Raw genomic sequence first — 20,952 nt, forward strand, 5'->3', positions numbered from 1 at the left:
CAGCTGCGTCTGGGAAGCGTGCTGTTGGAAACAGCTGATTCTGTTTTAGAGAGAGAGGTAGCAAAATAGAACTCGTCTTCGTACGCGCCGGCTTTGATGGTGACGAGCTGCGGCTCGAGTTCACCGACGGTGTCCGATTCCATGTAATTGTTACTTTTTGGTTATCTAATCCATGAACTAGTATTGCCAGTTGCCATGATCTATTTTTACTCATCGATGTAGAATAAGATTGCAGGACAGCTTTTATTGATCATTTACAGTATACATATATAGGATTACATCCGGGGCCTTTGGCCGTGCTGTACACTGAGGATGGGCGAGCGCGCCTAGCGGATATGCAGGCAGCGCGAGGACCGGGCACGCGAGAGCGTGGTGAGCGAGTCACTGGCGCGGCGAGCGCGCATGCAAGGGCGCGGCGTGCGCGTGAAGTGTGCACGAGCTGTTGAGGTTGTTGCAAATCCGATATGCCAGGGTGCCTCAGCCGTTATGGAGTTGCTTCTGCTAACACTCCCCGCAGTCTGGACGTCGCCGGCGGTGACGGAGAGGCTGTCCTGGAAGTCGAGGAATAACGCTGATGGTAGTCCCTTCGTGAACATGTCAGCGAGTTGACGCGCACTAGGAACGTGCGTGACACGAAGTTCTCCAATGGCGACCTTCTCTCGGACGAAGTGGATGTTGAGCTCTATGTGTTTGGTTCGCCGATGATGGACGGGGTTCCGAGACATGTACACCGGAGAGATGTTGTCGCAGAAGGCCAATGTCGCGGAGGGAACCTTGACGAGGAGCTCGCCGAGAAGATGGCGTAGCCATGAGCACTCGGAGACGGCGTTGGCGATGGCGCGGTACTCAGCTTCGGCACTCGAACGCGACAAGGTGTTTTGTCGCTTTGAGGACCACGAGATGAGCGAGGTGCCGAAGAAGACGCAAAACCCGGACGTAGAACGGCGCGTGTCTGGGCAGCCGGCCCAATCCGCGTCGGAGTAGGTGGTGATCGTCAGTGTCGGTGCGGTGCGCAACTGGATGCCGAGAGCCATCGTGCCCTTGATGTAGCGGAGAATGCGTTTCAGCATCGTTTGGTGAATGTCGCGCGGCGCATGCATGTGCAAACATACTTGTTGCACGGCGTAGGCGATGTCCGGTCGCGTGATCGTCAGGTACTGCAACGCGCCAGCGACGCTGCGGTAGGCCGTGGCATCGGCGATCAGCTTGCCGTCGGCCGACGAGGCTTTGGACTTGGTGTCTGCAGGTGTGGCGACTGGTTTACAGTTCGCCATTCCCGCTCGCTCCAGCAGCTCCTCAGCGTATGAAGCTTGCGAGAGGAAGAAGCCTGTCGTGGTTCGCCTGATGTTGATGCCCAGAAAATGCCATACCGGCCCCATGTCCTTCACTGCAAAGACGTCATGTAGCCTGGCGATGATGTGGTGGAGGAGTGCTGTCGTCGACGCCGAGAGTATCATGTCGTCGACGTACAAAAGAAGATATGCCGTCGCGCCATTGCGATGGTAGACGAAGAGTGAGGAATCCGCCTTCGACTAAACAAAGCCCAGGCTCGTGACATGGCCGACAAAGCGGTCGAACCATGGCCGCGATGCTTGACGTAGGCCGTAGAGCGAGCGTGAGAGGAGGCAGACGTCGTCGGGTCGTTGTGGATCGACGAACCCAGTGGGCTACTGGCTGTACACCTGTTCCTGCAAGTTGCCGTGGAGGAATGCATTGGAGACATCGAGCTGGTGTGCAGGCCAGTTGTTCGTCGCCACGATCGTCAGTACAGTGCGGATCGTGGCCGGCTTGACCACCGGCTAGAACGTTTCGCCGAAGTCGATGCCGGGCCGCTGGTTGAAGCCGCGAACGACCCACCAAGCTTTGTAGCGCTCAAGTGACCCGTCCGGATTCATCTTGTGCTTGAACACCCATTTGCCCGTGATGACACGAGCACCTGGCGGCCGTGGAACGAGTGTCCAGGTTTTGTTTGCCTGCAATGCATCGAACTCCAATTTCATAGCAGCATACCAATGGGGGTCCTTGACAGCGCTGCGGACACTTCGAGGGATGGGTGAGACGTCGGTGGACACCGTCATGGCATATTTGGGGTTGGGTTTGTGGATCCCGGCACGAGCACGAGTGATCATCGGGTGTCCGGGCAGCTCGACGTCGCGCGGTGGAGACGAGGCACCGAGCGTCATGGGCGTTGTCGCTCGATCACCGGCCGTAGATGATGTATTGTAGCTAGACACCACTGGATTGGTAGTAGACGGTGTTGATGGTGCAGCGTCGTCGACGATCGGTGAGGGCGACTGCTGCGGTGCAATGCGTCCACGCGTAGACCGTCAAGGTGGGTGATGCACCGTTGGAGGTGGTGATGGTGGAGGAGTCCACGGTCGTGACGCGGTGTGTGCGGTGCCCTGGGCGTCACGGGGGGTTGGTGGAGGATCATTATCCACCTACGCCGGCACATCGCGTGGAGATGCAGTGGCGCGGAAGGGAAAGCATGCTTCATCGAACACGACATGCCTCGAGGTGATGACGCGTCCCGTCGTGATCTCGTAGCAGCAATAGCCACGGTGATCCGCCAGATAGCCGATGAAGACGCATGGCGTAGAACGCATGGTGAGTTTGTGACTCGACGTGGCGATGGTGTTGGGGAAGCAATGGCAGCCAAAAACACGAAGCGCGTCGTAGGACAGAGGTGTACCGAACAGCAGCTTGTACGGTGTCGTGGTTCCGATGGCTCGGCACGGACAGCGGTTGATCAGGTGTGTCGCCGTGGCGAGCGCCTCGACCCAAAACTCCAAGGGAGCTGCACTGTGAATCAACAGAGTTCGTAGACAATCGTTAATAGTGCGTAGCACGTGCTCAGCCTTCCCGTTTTGTTGCGATGTGTAAGGGCACGAAAGCCGTAGCTGAGTGCCAAGAGAAGAGAGCAGAAGGCGCATAGCAATGGAGTCATACTCCCTGCCATTGTCCGTCTAAAAAGCGAGGATTGGCAGACGGAACTGAGTATGTACATATGAGATGAACGCACGGATGGTTGAAAGGACATCAGACTTATTGCGTAATGGAATTGTCCATAGATAGTGAGTGTAATCATCGAGGAACACAACATAATATTTATAACCTGAGTAGCTGAACACAGGCGAGGTCCAAACGTTGGAATGCACTAGCTGAAATGGGAAGAAGGACTGTGATGTAGATGCATCAAATGGCAGGCGAGTGTGTTTGCCTAGCCGGCATGACGAATAGGAATGAGCATCAGCCTTATTACAACGAAAAGCAAAATTATGCAAAATTTGAGAGGTAGCTGGATGTCCTGGGTGTCCCAGCCGCTGATGCCACAGGGACATCGCCGAGGACATGTGAAGAGCTTGGTGGCGTGGAGGCCGGAGAGGGTAGAGATCACCGCTGCTCTCACATCGGAGCATCTCCACCTTGGTAGGAAGATCCTTTATGGAAAAGCCAAAAGGGTCAAATTCAATAGAAACATTGTTGTCACGTGTTAAACGACGAACTGAGATCAAGTTCTTAATAAGATTTGGAGAAACAAGAACATCATTTAAACGGAGAGATTTGGTGACAGTGGGAATGAATGTTTGTGCTTAGTGTGTGATTGGAACACGAGCACCATTGCCCACTGTGATGATGGAAGATGATGGTTGTAGGGTGGAGGGAAGGAGGTTACCAGGAGAGGACGACATGTGCGAAGTGGCTCCAGTGTCGAAGTACCAGTCGGCGGCGCTGGGTGGATGGTGAGGAACGCCGGATGCGTTCAGCGCCGCATAGAGGGCACTGTTGTCGAAGACGTTGGAGGGGTGGGCAGCGGCCACCATCGCCTGTTGCGGCTAGAACGGTGGGCGGGGGCCCAAAACGCCGGCGCCGGGGGCACGGAAGGGCATGGGCCAAGCCTGCACCATGCCCTGCCATGGGTTGTAGCCTGCAGCCCATGGCGCAGACTGGTTGGTGGAGGTGTTGGCGCTGTTCCGGGATGAGCCACCGCCGCCACCGCTGTTGCCGCGGCCGCGACGCCGAACAGACCGGTTGTTGGAGCGCCCGTTGCCGCCATTGTTGCCATTGCCGGATCGGCCATTGTTGGATCATGGCGCAGAGAGAGCGGAGGAGCCGTCCTTGGCGCCGGAGGAAGCCGAGCTGTTGGAGCCACCGCTGTGGTCACCATGGGCGGCAGTGAGAGCCTGTCCAGCCTCGGCGTTGGAGTCGTGCTGGAAGCTGAGCTCCTCGAGGATGAGGAAAGAGCGGGCGCTTTGGAAGGTGTGCGGCGGGAACTTGGAGGTGATCACCGGCTTGACGTAGCGGTATCGGGGATTGAGGCCGCGGAGGAGGTCATCACCTGGCTCGGCTCGGAGACGGCGTGGCCAATGTCACGCAGCTGGTCGGCGATGCGCTTCAACTTGGTGCAGTAGTCGTTCATCGACATGTCGCCTTGTTGCAGAGAGCGCAGTTCAGTTTCGAGGAAGACAGCACGTTGCAGTTCGTTGTCATGGAAGAGCGCCTCGACGACGTGCCAGAGGGAGAACACGTCGTGGTTGTCACGGTGCACGACGTCGTAGACGCCCTTGGAGACCGTCGCGAGGATCCAGTTGACGACGCAGGAATCGATCCGGCGCCACTCGCGATCGCGGGCGTCGTTCGGCGCAGTGGTGCGGACGTGGTCCTCCAGCCTGAACTTGCCGAGGGCGGACTCGAAGAAATGGCGCCACTGGCCGAAGTTGCCGTCGTCCATGTCAAGAACGACGGGAACATGGTGGCGAATAGAGATCCCTTGGATCTGAGACGAGGTGGCTGGTGTGACGGAGAAGCCATCGTCGGAAGAAGAATCAGAGGCATGAGAAGAGGGAGCCATGGGAGCGAAAGCTGAATTTGCCAAAGAGAGAGTAGGATCGGAGGCGGCTGATACCATGTAGAATAAGATTGCACAACTGGACAGCTTTCATTGATCATTTACAGTATACATATATAGGATTACATCCGGGGCCTTTGGCCATGTTGTACACTGAGAACGGGCGAGCGCGCCTAGCGGACATGCAGGCAGCGCGAGGACCGGGCACGCGAGAGCTTGGTGAGCGAGTCACTGGCGCGGCGAGAGCGCATGCAAGGGCGCGGCGTGCGCGTGAAGTGCGCGCGAGCTGTTGAGGCTGTTGCAGATCCGATATGCCAGGGTGCCTCAGCCGTTATGGAGTTGCTTCTGCTGACAATCAAACTCTAAAGTTGGACATTTTATCTCCTTATTATAATAACTCTCATAACTCTTTGAACGGTTTCATCTTTTTTAGTATTACATACATAAAAACACTAATAAGTACCTGGTAAGGTTCTTTAAACCAAGGAAAAATATTTTTAGGGTTCTAAAACTACAGGACAGAAAAAACACATAAAAACATTTAGGACTCGAGAAAGTATATATAGGAGATTCAAAAAAATATATCTATCTCTATAAAAATGACAAAATACCCAGATAGATATAATACCCAAAACATTCTAATTGATGTTGTAATGCATTTTAGAAACTTTCCACAATAAAAATATGAGATCCAACTAGCAATAATGCAACAAAAAATAATGTTCAATACATTCACACTGGATGCATCTTGACTTTTATCGTGAAAGGTTCTCAAAATGTGTTTAGACATTAATTTTAATTTTTTGAGATTTTAAGTTATTTTATATAGTTTTCTCATTTTTCTAGAGCTAAATCTATTTTTAGAAGATTTTAGATATCCTTTCGTGAGCTCTAGACATTTTAGTTAAGATTGCTATGTCCCAATCTATTTCTAGGATTTTTCTTAGGATTCCTAGAAGATAAAAAATATTTTTCGTGTTAAACCTTATTGGGTATTTATTATACTTTCAAAACTAGAAAAAATGATGAAACATTCTTGAAGACCACTTCTAAGTTCGAGGGATACAATTTAAACAGTTTTAAGAATTAAGGAGGACGTAAAGATCAACGCCCCTATTATTCAGTAATATTTTTCAGTGTTTTTCTCTCACAAGAAATCAGCATCGACAGCAGTTTTAGCTAAATTTCAGCGAAACGGACAAGGCCCAAATCATGGCAATAATTCATCAAATAGGTATTTTTCGAACAAGTGTAAGACTGTCTTCAATAAAGAGACCTATACCCAAAATGCGTCACTCACAGTGCCTTTGCCTACCAGAAACACCATCCAACGGAGGACCCAAACCCACGTCGCATTTTGGCTATCAGCTGAAACGCTACGCAAAAAAGCATCCCCTCTCTCCTGGCTATGCAAATCGCCGCCTCTGCCAAGGTCGAGGAGGAAAGGAGGAAGCAGAGGAGGAAGGAAGGAGCCCCGGTCCGTCGCAGCCGCCGGCGGTGGTGCACAGCGGCCTTGCCGCGCCCGAGTACGCCGCAGCTACCACCGAGAAGGAGAGCCCCGCTGCCGCCCTCCCAGCAAGCCGCGCGGCCATGCTGACGGCCTGCTCCGGCTACGGCGGCCTGCCCCTACACCGTCGTGCCCGTAGATGGACGGCCATCGCGCCTGTGGCCACCTCCACCTCCGCCGACGCACCTCTTGTCTCTGCCGCGTTCGTGCCCACCTGGATCTTCGCCGGAGCTCAGGGAGATGCTACCTCTCCACCGCGCCCGTTGCCACCTGCCCGTCCACTTGCACCCGTTCGCCCCTTGCCCTTCGTCGTGCCCGCACCGGATCTTGGCCGCATCTCTTCTGCTCCACCGCGCCTGCACGGGATCTGGGCTGCGTCCGCCACGTCCGTGCCCCTACACCGCGGCGAAGGACGCGGATCTTGGCCGGAGCCGCAGCGGGTGGTGGCCGGAGCCAAGGGAGATGGACGACGACGGAGATGACGGAGATGGCTGGAGCTCCCTCGCTGATGGAGATGGCTGAGGCGCGGCCAAGTGCAGACTCCCGCGGTAGCTGTTGGAGAGGGCGAGTTTACGGGTGCATGACCCTTTCCTATGGGAGACCCAAAAGCTAGAATAGATGCCGTATTTAGGTCTCCCTTGTTGTTGGAGACAGTCTAAGGCGCGTACGTGGAAAGTCTTAGGGTTCATGGGCTGCACGAGGACAGTAGTCCATCTATCATTTTACGCCCCGAAGTTTTAGGACTCAGGGAATCAGAAAACTCCAGTTCCAGAAACAGAATTTGGAGACGTGTCGGCCCCACGAGGCCAGGAAGATAAGCACGTCAACCCGCGTGACCGGCTGCATTGGGCCTTGTTTAGATCACCTCTAAATTCTAAGTTTTTTTACACTTTCTCCATCACATCAATTTTTGGACGCATGCATGGAGCATTAAATGTAGGTAAAAAAATAACTAATTGCACAATTTGGTTGTAAATCATGAGACGAATCTTTTAAGCCTAGTTAATCCATAATTGGACAAAGTTTATCAAATACAAACAAAACGTGCTACGATGTCCCGATTGTAAAAATTTGCAATCTAAACCCGGCCTTGGTCACAGCCACAGCATATGAACCCACGGTGCACGCACTGACAAAAAGGAACATCCCTCCCATGTCCCATCAACACCTACCCTTTGATTGGAACCTTCGTACGTACGCATGGCTTCTAGAATTTAGCGGGCGGTCCATGTCAGGTTGGACCTTCGCCGTCACGGGTCGAGTCGAGTCATCGACAGGTGAGCAGCTAGCAGCGAGCAATGGTTAAACTTTAGTCCTATCAGATATTTAACATATGTATAAAGTATTAAATATAGATTAATTATAAAACTAATTACACAGTTTGCGACTAATTTGTAAGACGAATCTTTTAAGTCTAATTAGTTCATGGTTTAACAATACAGTACTACCGTAAATATGTGCTAATGATGGATTCTGTAATTTATTTTTTTATTAATATCTGAACACCACATACAACACCTTCACATGACACCTCCTAAACTTTAGTCACCGGATTAACACCCCTAGAATCAGGTGACTTTGGTGGTCGGGGCAGATGACGGGCATCCACGTCGGTTGCCCGTGGCGCGATGGACGGATCTGCTCGAAGCGAGACGGCGGCCGTGGGCGTACGAGTGGGGTGGGGACGACGGTGCACGGGTGCAGCTCCCTTGGGCCTCTTCTACTGGCCGCTGTTTTGTTTTGTACGTGCTCGCTCCGTCGCTCCTTTTGTTTTGGAAGCCGCCGCCCGCCAGTGTGCCGCTAGGTTCCTGAGCTGAGTGAGACGTCGCACCGAAAGCCTACAGAGAATCGCGCAATGCGCACCGGCCGGGCTCGCGTGAATGAATGAATTGTTGTTTGTTTTTTGCTGCTGCCAGTCTGCTACGAGCAATTGCATTTGGGGTGCCTGGCCGGACAAGAATCACGCAACCAAACAGACTATTTGTGATTGCATCGCCTCACGACCGTGTCAGATTACACCCATCGACGTTCGTCTCGAGTGTAAGTGGTGGCTGTTCGACGCATTCACGCACCATACCTCAAATCCCTGTCACTCACACAAGTTAAAGCTTTGCGAGAGAAAAAAAACCATTTTCAGTTTTCAGTGGGAGCACCCCACTAGGCCGCACCACGTACTTATCTAACGAAAATATATATTACAGTATGGTGCCTGTCTCCGTTACATTATGCTAATATATATACTCCAACCGTTTTCATAATATTTACCATTCTAGATTTGTTTTCTCAAGCTAATTGTCATTGTCACATTACAAAGTATCATTCACTCCCGGCCCAAATCCTTCACTAATGCAACCGCCACAACCAATCACATCCCCTAACCAAATGCACCGGCCGGCAATGGGGGTACGTACAAGCCACCAAAGATTGTAGTGTAGTACTTAATATGTGGGGATATTTTATATCCTTTTATTTAATGCTTCTTGTTTTGTACCCCTCCAAAAGTCATTCCGAAAATTTCGAAGAGTCAAAGCATCTCAAGTTGATCAAATTTATATGATAAGATAATAACATTTATGATACTAACTAAATATTATTAGATTCTTCGTTAATTATATTTTCATAATATCTCTATTTGATGTCATAAATCTTTGTAATTCTTTCTATAATCTTGGTTAAACTTAAGATGCTTTAAACCTCCAAAATTCTTAGAACGACTTATAATTTGAAATGGAGGGAGTATAAGATTAGCTAGAAAGACAAATATTGTGAAACGGATGGAATAGTTTAATTTTCAGGTAAAGGGCCCAGATTGCCTTAAGACCAAACACCATTTGTGCATCTCATAAACATATAACTCTTGTATCCTAATATGTGGTGGACCGAATGTTAATTAGGTGCAGGGCTGATTAGGTGGGATGAATGAGAGTCTAAATTTTGTCAGTGAAAGAGCTAGTTAGCTTTCTAAGCTCTAGCTATCGCAAAAATCATGTAGCCACATCGAACCATTTGAACGATGCAAGGAAAGTACGGAAAGAATGCACACGGGAGGCTTGGCTGCAAAAGCATATGCAGTGTTTTTTTTTTTTTGTTGCCTCTCATCTGGGTACAGCTGTAGTATCTGTTCGTACACACGCACGCCCACTACACACACCAGTCGTGTACCAATAAACCTACAACTACACTCAGATCTGAAGATCGCGTCCTTCTTGAGATCACCGAAATCCACTGATTCCGTAGGTGACGGGCACGTCACGATTCCATTGTGGCATCATGGGAGAGAGGCAGACACCTGAAAATTATTTTGCTTAGCAAGCAGCGGTGCAGAACCGGGGTTCGAACCCCGGCCGGCCAGCTTCCACCACCGGAGCTCTGCCACTGCGCTACACGTGCGTCCGCATATGCAGTGGCTTTTGTGAGAAAGGAAAAGTGAGTGATGAAAGGAACTTGTCAAGAGTGTCATATAGTAAATAAGAAAAGAAAAGGCACCAGATTAACCCCACCCTCACCCGGCCAGCCCCACAAATTTGACTTATGTCTGAGTAACCCTCTAAACTAAATTTTGGTCTAGTAAGACCAGTCATATAGGAAATTTCATTTATGTTTCTCCATGTATAAGTTGAGTTTTAAGTTAAAATTTGTTAGATCGATTCCTAAGAATTACATTTGATTTTTAGCATTTTTTGTATTTTTTAATATTGGTTAATTTGTTATTATATGTCCTCACCGCTCAAGATAATAAAAAAAATCATAGTGGATATTTTTAACATAATTTTTATGTTCATTATCACATTATAACTTTTTGTTTAAAATTCAGTTTACACATGGAGAAACAAAAAAGATAAATCTTATTAACGGGTGAATTAAACCAGCTAAAATAGTTGGAGGTGATTTAGAGAAAGAAAATATTATTTGGACACAAAATATTATTCTAGGGGGTTATTTGGACACATAGGCTTACTTGGGGAGTATTTGGACTTTTTCCACAAAGAAATTTCATATTACTTGAATTGGGTGTCTAGTGGTCTCACAACTTTAGCACCTAGCCCAAATACAAATTCTCATCATTTCAAGGAACTACTAGTATTCTGTGGTTGCATTGGAATTGTCTTAATCATCTAGGGCACGTTTAGTTTTCTTTCTCACATTTCTAGCATCGTCTCGCCTGGAAAAGCTAGTCCTACTGATCCAAGAGAGTCGGATTGGCTCGCCCAAGAAAGTGAGGTGAAAGCTTGATTGCACAAGAATCAAAACAAATGCTAGTAAAACATCCAAACATGTTCTAATTCTTACCAGGCAAGGCTAGGCAAGCTCCAACAAAGACTGTCAAAAATGGTGGGGTGTCACTAAGGGCTTGTGTGGCACGACTATGTAGATCACACACCGCAAGATCTTATGCCTTGTCTCTACGAATCAAGCAAGAGAGCCGATGATTATATTAAAAAGAAGAATACATCTAAAATGGACAAACAACAAAGCGACAAGAATAACTAGTAGCGACAACTTAAAACCTAAGAAGATAACAACCAAAACCACCTAGAACATATCGAAAAGGACTGGTACCTCAAGGAAACATGCCGCATAACACCTTCCAAGCACAACCCAACAAATAACTGCAACTACAAAAAAGTATAACAAAGAGCTAGAAAAGACGAGGTCCCATAAAACCTAAACTTCACATGCACAAGTGAGCTAAGAATCTAAGCATGTAAATAGATACGGTGAGATACTTACGGATACGAATATGGATAGTTACAATAATCCGATCACATATATTCTTGAATAAAATATAAATGGATAATGTCATCATATATGTCTAAATTTGAGTATCTGATACGGATACAATACAAATGCTAAATCTACTGATTTGGATATCATACATTTCATATGGATACTGAAGCCTTTCTATAGGACACGTTTACATCATACATGTATTTTCAACCTGTTCGGCTGGCTGGGCTGGATTGTGGATTATTTACTGCTGGCTGGTTTGGCTGGTTTGGTGTGAGAGAAAAATACTATTCTAACTTATAATCCACGATCGTATACGATCGTTTACGGCCTGCCGAACAGGCTGTTTACTTGAGAAATTTGCAATATACAACATGTTAAGTTGGTACATACGTCATGTGTGGTTCAGTTGCCGTGCGTTGCTCTTTGACTAGTACACCTTGTTTATATACTTCTCCTACATATTAGGTGTTTGATTTTTTTTGCTGTACAGGTAAGATGTAATTAAAAAATAATATATTATCTCTTGTGATTTGTCTTTTTAATTATACTAGTTAGCTATGTAAGTCTGTTGTCTGAAAATTTAGACACTTAAAATATACCAACTCCATATTTTATATACAGACTATTCCGATTACATTTCTTCATAAAAGTTGAACTTAATTTTGGACTTATGACATTATCATACTTTTACATATTTGTATACTCCATGTTCGCCATTTTTTTATATATGTATATGAAAATTTGCTCGCAACGTCAAATTCCTAGCTTCAGCAATGGCAAGAGAAGACACTCATGAAGTGTTTGGTCTAGAGAGTCAACCCATTTTAGATAGAATAATGCATCATGACTCTATTCCTTAAATTTAGTGGGATGACTCCATTCTCTATACTAGTACTAATTATTAGAATGTGAGAATGAAGATGATGATGATGGTATGATGGATCAATTTATCCTGTTTCACAAACCAAATAAAAACTAAAAAGTGAGATGACGATGGACTATTTTATTTCACCAATCAATCACCTTATTAAAGAACATGCAATCGGGTCATAATTTCAGCATGTTAAGGCACATGGTTGAGCACGTGCTTATCAGCAGTTGAAATCCGCAAACACTTACTCCTACGTTGGAATGTGGCTATCTTCCTATAATACTATCTCCGGTCTACGTACAAGTCAAAAACATAAACGTCTTGTTCGTTTGGCTTATAAACCGTATTTTTTTAGCCAACGAATAATGTTTTTCTTTTACAACAAATCAGTCAACAGTACTTTCAGTCATGGCTTACCAGCCAAGCGAATAGGACAAAAAGGAAAACTGAAGTTTCCGAGTCAGCACGATAGACTACACTCCACTGCAGCTGCCACGTCACGCTCTTCGTCTAGAAGCCCAACCACTTGGGGGAAAAAAAACCCGCGAGACGCCGAATTTGCTGGGCGACCCGCTTGTGGTGGGCGCGAGCACGCAGACGCAGCTGAACCAGACCACAGCTTTGCCCAAGCAAAACCCGCAGTTTCCTGCCCCCCATGCCAGTAGCAGTAGGGAGTAGCTAGCGCGGGCGTGGCGCGCCGGCGTCGGTCACGTCTTCCTCTCCGACCGCCGCGGGTCCCCGATCCCACCACCACCAGGCACCAGCAATGATATAAATAAAGCACAGGTGCTCACCAGAATCGCTAAACCTCAGAGCCACTCCAGGAGAAGCTCCGCACCCAATAATTCTCCAAAGCAAACATCTGCATCATACATCACTAATTCCGAGTTCGCACGACACTCCCGCCGCGCGCTTTGTTTTCTCCTCAACGGGAGTTTCCATTCGAGGCGCTTGGTGGTGGTGGTGGTGGGGATGAGCCGGGGGAGCAAGCTGCGGTGGCTGTGGCGTGCGCCGGCGCGGGCGCTGGGGCGGGCGCGGGACCTGTACGTGCGGGGGCTGACGGGGTGCGCGCGCTACGTTCCCTCCGACGCCGCGTTCGGGTACCCCGTGTTCGTGCCGGCGCCGCTGTCGAGGAGCCACAGCGTCGACTGGCGGGGCGCCGGGTCCGGCGCCGACGAGGACCTGCGCGAGCTGGTCCGCGCCGCGTCGCAGCGCCGCGTGGAGCAGAGGCGCGCCGAGCTGCAGGCCGTGGCCAGGAGCCAGAGCATGGCCGCCTCGCTCTCCATGGCGCGGATTGACGAGGACGCGCCGTGCGAGTTCGGGGCGGCCGCCGGCGACGGCCCCGGAGCGCTGTACCCGAGGAGCCAGAGCTGCGTCGGCGACGCCGCGGGGAGGAGGGCCCATGCCCACCGCGGGCACCGGAAGGTGGTGGCCTTGGTCTGACGGAGCTGCTGCTGCTGCTGCTGCCCGGCCGCCGTCAGAGACACACAGTGTGCGCGATCGTGTCATGCGCTGTCTTTGATCATGTCAATACTCGAAAACTTGGATTCCCCAGCAATTCATGCACCAAGCAGCAGTTTCACCTGGTCTCTTTTGGGCCTTTAATTTTGGCAATATTTGGCGCCTCGCGTTTACGAATAGCACTTGATCGCTTGCACTCGAAGGTCCGGACCGAGCTTTGCGCTCAAGAGACAGGGGAGTTGGGTGGAGCCGGGCACGGCCAGACCGCCAGAGGTGGGATAATCACTCTTCTTTACTGATAGTCTGAAATTATACAAAACTCTAGTTAACAGTCCTCGTTTGCATTGCACATTAAGTGCAGTAACAAAAATGGCATGTTCTTTTGCTAAAAAAATGGGCAGATTGTTAAATTTGGCCTGAAAATGGACATACACAACTTTCATTCGTTAGGGTGCTCCTTGGTTGTCAATTTGCTTTCACTGGTGGGATGAGAGGAACTAGCGCGCAAGCTGAAGTATTGGCCTTTTGGAAACAACTTCCGATTATATTAAAAAGAAGAAATCTAGATGTACAGTACAATGAAACAATAATGACCCTGAAGGATCTAACAACAACAACACACCTGAAGTAACCAAACAACTGAAACAAGCTAACGACAAAGGCCGGTTGGAATGGGAACTTACCATGCGTGACGTCATGTTCGTTTGGCTTATAAGCCGTACTTTTTCAGCCAACGAACATGTTTTTCTCTCGCAACAAATCAGCTAACAGTACTTTTTGTCATGGTTTATCAGCAAGCGAACAGGGCATCAACTGCCCCTCCGGAAACTCCCCGAGATAGCTAGCTGATTGCTACACATTGTCCGGATGGCAGAGTGGTCAAGTTGAAATAACAAAGTCACCCCTTGCGCTACGTGATTACCATGATTGGGGAAAGTGGAGCCAGCAGAACAAAGCTGGTGAGTAAATTGTACGGCACTAGGTAAACCATATCTCATTTTGACACCTATGAGTGGGTTAGTGCCTCTGATGTCCTCAAGATAATCATCATACGCATTACAGATGGAGAAGAATGTTCCAAGGAGAAAACTAAGGACACCCTGCCCACAGGAGAATTTCAGAGTAGCCACCCTCACCGTATCAAGAAACTATAATTGAGGTTACAAAATTTGATGAGAAAGTAGTCACCAATCTGTTCAAGGAAACCTTCTTAACAAATGACAGAAATGAACTTCCTGTTGTTGCTTTGTTTTATTCTAGGTCACTTACCATAGATTCAGTGCCGTGTAATTCCCTTCGTCTTAATGAAACACGTGCTAAGGCTTGTTCGTGAAAAAAGAAGCAATAAAAAATACAGAAAAAGGATTGTGGAGAACACGAAAAGGTTGTGGTAGTTCTTCTCTCAGGCCTTCTAGACCAAGGAGTAACAAGGCTAACCAAAAATGACATGGCCAACTCTCAATCAGGTACATGACTAAAATCAAATGAACGTTCGAGCAAACTAGCTTAGCAATAGCGATTCATACAGTTCTCTCCTAAATTATCGCAACTATGCAAGGAATCACCTAGTATCACCTAGTACAGTGTTTTCTCGCTTAGCAGTAGCGATTCATATATGACTAAGTTCTCGCTTGAACTTATCGTACAATGTTTTTCTCTTACAATAAATAACATCAGTCAGTTTATCAGTCGCAAAAACCATCGGTCTGAACAGCTCTGTCTCTCGTACTATTGATCCGTGTGAGTGTTCACATCAAGCAATCACGCAATTCTTGGGTAAATAGGGAATGGTACATTTGGAGCTGACTGTTTTAGGGAAATGCATCTTGGGTACCGGTAGGTTGGACATCCAAGTTGCCACCCACGCCACGCCACGCCACGCCCTCACAGGTGATGCATAAAGAAAAGATGGGATTGACGCAAACTACTGAAAGGAGATGCCTCGCGCCATCAATTTAGAGTTTAGTCGCAGATAGATATCACCTACATGGTGATGTCCAATGCCGTAAACAGGTGGCTCATCTAGCATTTGCTGCACAAAAATATTCATATACAATTCGGTAGAAGCTTACAAAATTTACAGCATAATTCGATATACATGCACTAAATAATATGATAAATATTAAATTTAAAGGTTAAGTTGGAGGCTTCCACATATTATAATATAAATTGTTTAACACCATGCTGATAATTTAAAATGAGGCATGAAAGAGAATAAAAAACTTACAATGGTATTTGTCTAACTTTTTAAGCCAGATTTTTCTAATAAATATTAAATATGATTGCCTCGATTATTAAAAAAAAATATAAGCAATGTCTTCGCTTCTCTTCATAAGTAGACAATTCTTAAAAAAAATCAATGTAAACCACATGCGATCGCGATGATAGAATCATAGTTCATAGAAGCAATGTCTTCGCTTCTCTTCGTAAGTGAACAATTCTAAAAAAAGCAATGTAAATCACATGCGATCAGGATAGAATCACATGATGTGGTCTGCTATTATAAAACATACATAATATAAATATCTGATACAAATGTTTGGTGATATACACAAATAATGATAAGTAATCTCGCTGGTCTTCATCATATACACAAACTAATGATAGGTAATTAATTAGGCAAATCTTAGAAAAGTAATAAGAACAAATTAAGAAAACACAGAGTTGTTACCTGTTAGATTTGCAAACATATGCTTGCCGGAGTACTAGCAGTAGAATTATTTCAGCTTTTTGTTCTAGTTGTCCATTAAATAGTCAGTGTCTTCTACCCAAATCCTTATCCAGACCTAATTAACACCAATTAGCCTCTGTATTGTAAAGCTTGGAGTGACTCGGATCGGACTCCGCCTCCGCTGCCAGCAGTGGCCAAATCTGAGGCTGTCGGTGGGTGTTGGCCTGCTGGGCGACTGGTTTTGTTACTTGTTAGCATGCTAACGACCGGACGACGAGGACAATAGCAGTAGGCACGGGTGTGGCGCTTGGCGGCTTGGATGGGATCGCGACTAGCAAGTCGTGAGGCAGGGCAGGCGAAGCGGCGCGGGTCTGCGGCAGCGCGGCGCTTGTGATCGTGACTCGTGAGGCACAGATGGAGGCCGGTGAGACTGAGACGTCAAGATAGACTGATTGCGTAAAGGAGATGCTATACTCACATAGTTATGCACCTAATTCAGGATTGCCATAGTATTAATCGAAACAAATTTGAGCAAATCATATTTCCATGGACATCAAAGAACGAAGCCAAGCAAACCATTCAGACCAATCCGATCCATCTAAATAGTAATGGATTTGAACAAGGATGGATCAAGTCAAATTGAAGGAGGAAGAGGTGGAAGATGGCCTGTGCCGGCAGATTGAGAGCAGAAATGTTGGTGTCGATGAGGCCCTGCGTCAGCAACGAGAAAGAGTCTCAGCCCATCGCGCCGCGCGCTGCTGCACGGCAAAGATGTTGCCCTCGCATGGTGTGAGAGGTGACGGCCGCCTCGCTAGCTCCGCATCAAGGGTCCGGCCATCGTGTGGCATCTTCGTCAGTGGTGGATCTGGAATCTTATCTAAGGGTATACCACACAAAAATATTCATACACAATTTGATAAACTCATTTACCAATTCGGTAAAAGATCACAAAATTTGCAGCATAATTCCATGTACATGCACTAAATAATAGTATACATGTACTAAATAATATGATAAGTCTTAAATTTAAAGATTAAGTTGGAAGCTTCCACATACTACAATATAAAAAGTTTAAAAACATGCTGATAATTTAAAATGAGGCATGAAAGAGAATAAAAACTTACAATGGTATTTGTCTAACTTTTTAAGTTGACGCTTTCGGATATCGAATCTGACTGTCTCGATTATAGAAAAAATAGAAGTAATATCTTCACTTTTCTTCATATTTGGACAATTTAAAAAAAGCAATGCAAATCACATGCGATCGGGATGATAGTCAATAGAATCACATGAGGTAATTAAATATACATGATATGAATATCTGATACTATCTTTTGGCGATATACACAAATAATGATAAGTAATCTCGCTGGTCTCCATGATATACACAAACTAATGATAGGTGATTAACTAGGAAAAATTCTTAGAAAAGTAATAAGATCAAATCAAGAAAACGCAAATCACTTATGAAATTGCTTTGAAAAAAGACTGTTTGGCAAAAAAAAAAACTCACAACAACTCATGAAGCTGTGCCAAACAACGCCTAAGTTTCGCTATGGTACTCATGCCGGTCAAACCATTTTAAATTTTACTAGGTTTGTAGAAAATATTAACAACATTTGTATCTCCAAATGAGTTTATTACGAAAATAGATTCATCAATATTTCTAACAATACTAATTATGTACTACAGATATTAATATTTTCTCGTATATATTTGGTTAAAATTGAAAAAGTTCGAATTTTCGAGAAGCAAGAGAGGAAGTAGGAGTCCGACCTCACCGAATCAGGTGCAACAACGTTGATAAATGTTCACCATGGTTTTGGTCGCTAGTCGATAATATTTCGTCTCTTCAGATTTATTCGAACTTGTGTATTCCAATTTTTTTTTATCTCAAATCATTCAAAACCTAGTCATCATGTGGATAGGAGACGTAGACTGAAAAAACGTGGCACACACTAGTTCATAGAGTCCTGGACTCATCCGACACGTATTTACAGTTCACACCGGGCGGAGCCCGGAGCACAACCGCCGCTGCCGCGCGCTCCCACAACAAAAAAACAACCCGGCACGCTACGCTCACCGCCGTAACGTTCCACGCCGCCTCCCCAACTAACCCTATCCCCGGGCGACCGGGACGACCACGGATGCACCGCCTCGTCGCCTTCTCCCGCCGCCGCCGCCGCTGGATCCTCCTCGCCGCGGCCGGCGCGGCGGCGGCCGTCGGCGCGTACAAGATCTACCACCACCCGGCCGTCGCAGAGCGCCGCCGCCGCCTCGTGCGCCTCGCCGCCGCCATCGCGGCCTTCGCTGACGCCGCCGCGTCGTCCGCCGACGCCGCGGCGCTGGTGGCCTCCGATCTCGCCGACTTCGTCCGGTCCGACGCGGACGAGGTCCCCCGCAGCGTCAAGCAGCTGGCCAAGCTCGCCGCCTCCCCTGAGGTCTCCGCCACCGTCTCCACCCTATCCGAGGCGGTGACCTCCGGGATGCTTCGCGGCGTGGGATCCTCTAGCTCCGGGCCCGGATCCGGCGGTACCGTGGCCCTCTCCGATCGTCTCGTAGACAAGCTCTTCTCCGACTCAGGCGAGCGCCTCGCGGCCGCGGTTGCCGGGAGCTTCGCCCGCCATCTCGTGCTCGCCTTTTACGCCGCTCCTTCACCTCAGGGGGAGGCGTCCTCCTCCTCCTCCCCCCCGACGATGTGGGTCAACGTGGTTGCGACTGGAAAGTGCCGGAAGGCGATAAGCAACTGGGTTGAGGTCTTCGTGGGCACCGCTGTGAGGGAGTTCATTGACAAGACCATCCACATCAACACCTACGAGCAGCTCTTCGAAGGCCTCACCAATCCGAGACATGATGCCAAGGTCAAGGAATTGCTTGTTTCAGTGTGCAATGGTGCGGTTGAGACTTTAGTGAAGACCACTCACCATGCCCTGTACAATACTAATGGCAATTTGGATCCAAATGGTAGTGGCAGTGGCAATGGAGTTGGGGAAGGGTGGGTGGAGACTGTGTCGAGCACATTGGCAGTTCCTAGCAACAGGAAGTTTGTGCTTCATGTTACAGGGAGGGTCACATTTGAGACCGTGAGGTCATTTCTGGAGTTTGTTCTTTGGAAGCTGCAGGATGGGGCCAGGAAGGGCAGTGACTCCGTTGTTGACAGTGGGCTGCGCGTGGTGAGGTATATGAGCGATAAGTCCATGGTTATCGCCACGATCTGCATTACACTGTGCTTGCATGTGTTGAATGGGACTAGGCTCTTGGTAACAGCTTGAGAGTGTTGTTTGGATTTCCTAATTTAGCACATTGTTTGTATAAAACTGTAGGAATCATACTGAAACTGTAAATCCAATAAGAGTGGAAAGAAGATAAATTGTGCTGCAAGATTCTGTTCTGCTTGTATGCTTGAGAGATTGGTCTGCACGGCTTTAGTGAGAGTTGTTGATCTGTAGTACTACCTATTGGCAACCATATTTGTGGGATTAATTGGCATTTAGATGCCTGCTGTCATTGAAGAATTTTTATCAGTATAGCATTACTGATATTGTTGGGGTCGAGCTGATCAACTAAATGTAGCTGTGTCAACGATGATGTAAAGCAGAGCTTGCTTTCTCACGCGATTATTGAATTATGTCAGATCTCAACTTTGTTTTCTATGATTTGAGTTATTTGCTCAATATAGGGTTTATGTTGTGTGTTGATCAATGAACTGGTATCTTATTATCTTGATCTTGACTTTTTGAAATATTCATAAATCCTAGTCATACCAACTTGATATTCATCTCTGTATTTTTCTTCTTTATAAGGGAAGCAGGAGCACTGCTCGTTCCTTTACCTGACTTGCTCTACATGTGTATTCCAGGGTTGGACCTCGTTCCTCCATCTTAGATGCTGTTTGGTTCGGCTGTTTTCCTCCGTGATCTGTTTACAGGGTATCCCATACCGTTAGTTTGTGTTTGTTTCAGATGGACGGTAATCAGTTAGTACGATAGTGTCGCTCACTTGAGCTTATATTCAGACTTGGTACTTTGGTTTCTTGGTGCCTTTAATTTGCTTAATATAAGTAAACATAAGCTACTGTTTTCTCTTGTTGATATGGAATTTGACGATCTGGTGGTAGATCCAGATGTCTTCTGCAACTGTTCACGCTTCATACTTCGCCAGAACATTTCCTGTTTTCCCCGCAAAAGCTTGGAACCTTTTAGGCTTAGATAAATGCCATAACTAAAATTAGTGTCATGTTTATGGTATGATCTGGCAATGTATAAATTGGTGGTCTGGTTGTGTTGATATGCAAGTGTGTTCCAAACGTTAAAAGTTATTAATTTATATTCGGTCTGAGCTCATCCGTCTTGGGACGTCACTTTGAATTTTGAATGCCAGTTATTAGCTTGCTTAATTGAACATGTTTCTGTTTCACTGTGCATCTTTACCGTGCTACCACGTCTGCAATTTTTCCTGGGTCCACTAGACAACTACATCTGCGGGGATGGGCCAAATAGATACGGAGGTTTTGGTGGCGGGGGCCAAGGCAAAAGCAGCCTCGGGCCAGGCTTAATTCCAGGCCATCCATTGCAGATATTTTTAGGGCATGCTTTAAAATGGGCCTCCATAAAGGCAATGGGGCCCTGTTCTGATCAGAAAGTTATTTTTAGGGTGTGCTTGTAAATGGGCCTCCAAAAAGACAATGGGGCCCTGTTCTGATCAGAAACTTTAGGCCTCCAGCATCGACATTGACTTATCGAAGACACCGTGAGCGGGTGAACAGTGAACACCAACATTTGCTGTGAGAGTTAGCTTTGGCCTTTCGGTATACTACCTTGTGTGAGAGTTGCTGTATGTTTTCCTTTTCCGAGCCGAGTTTT

At 47.4% G+C, this 20,952-nt stretch overlaps 4 protein-coding genes and 1 pseudogene across 5 annotated transcripts; 2 read left to right on the forward strand and 3 right to left on the reverse strand.

The window, feature by feature from the left end:
• Positions 1 to 326: 326 nt before the first annotated feature.
• On the reverse strand, positions 327 to 1,457 carry LOC136453751 (uncharacterized mitochondrial protein AtMg00810-like). The gene has a single exon (XM_066454308.1). The coding sequence runs from the start codon at positions 1,455 to 1,457 to the stop codon at positions 327 to 329; it is 1,131 nt and encodes a 376-aa protein (XP_066310405.1).
• A 342-nt stretch (positions 1,458 to 1,799) lies between these two features.
• On the reverse strand, positions 1,800 to 2,183 carry LOC136453760 (uncharacterized mitochondrial protein AtMg00820-like). Its single transcript, XM_066454316.1, has one exon. The coding sequence runs from the start codon at positions 2,181 to 2,183 to the stop codon at positions 1,800 to 1,802; it is 384 nt and encodes a 127-aa protein (XP_066310413.1).
• A 1,222-nt stretch (positions 2,184 to 3,405) lies between these two features.
• LOC136453772 (uncharacterized) lies at positions 3,406 to 4,852 on the reverse strand (annotated as a pseudogene).
• Positions 4,853 to 12,557: 7,705 nt separating this feature from the next.
• Positions 12,558 to 13,542, forward strand: LOC136477051 (uncharacterized). Its single transcript, XM_066475062.1, has one exon. It carries the CDS (start codon positions 12,931 to 12,933, stop codon positions 13,399 to 13,401), a length of 471 nt encoding a protein of 156 aa, XP_066331159.1. The 5' UTR covers positions 12,558 to 12,930; the 3' UTR covers positions 13,402 to 13,542.
• A 4,582-nt stretch (positions 13,543 to 18,124) lies between these two features.
• Positions 18,125 to 20,299, forward strand: LOC136477058 (protein PHLOEM PROTEIN 2-LIKE A10-like). Of its 2 annotated transcripts, XM_066475082.1 has the most exons (2): positions 18,125 to 19,268; positions 19,950 to 20,299. In XM_066475082.1, the coding sequence occupies exons 1-2, from the start codon at positions 18,238 to 18,240 to the stop codon at positions 20,005 to 20,007; spliced, it is 1,089 nt and encodes a 362-aa protein (XP_066331179.1). In that variant the 5' UTR covers positions 18,125 to 18,237; the 3' UTR covers positions 20,008 to 20,299. The 2 variants fall into 2 exon arrangements, with proteins under 2 accessions (XP_066331179.1, XP_066331170.1); XM_066475073.1 differs by lacking the exon at positions 19,950 to 20,299 and having other exon boundaries at positions 18,125 to 19,803.
• Positions 20,300 to 20,952: the final 653 nt, after the last annotated feature.

Source organism: Miscanthus floridulus, chromosome 1, assembly GCF_019320115.1.
Source record: "Miscanthus floridulus cultivar M001 chromosome 1, ASM1932011v1, whole genome shotgun sequence".
NCBI lineage: Eukaryota > Viridiplantae > Streptophyta > Magnoliopsida > Poales > Poaceae > Miscanthus > Miscanthus floridulus.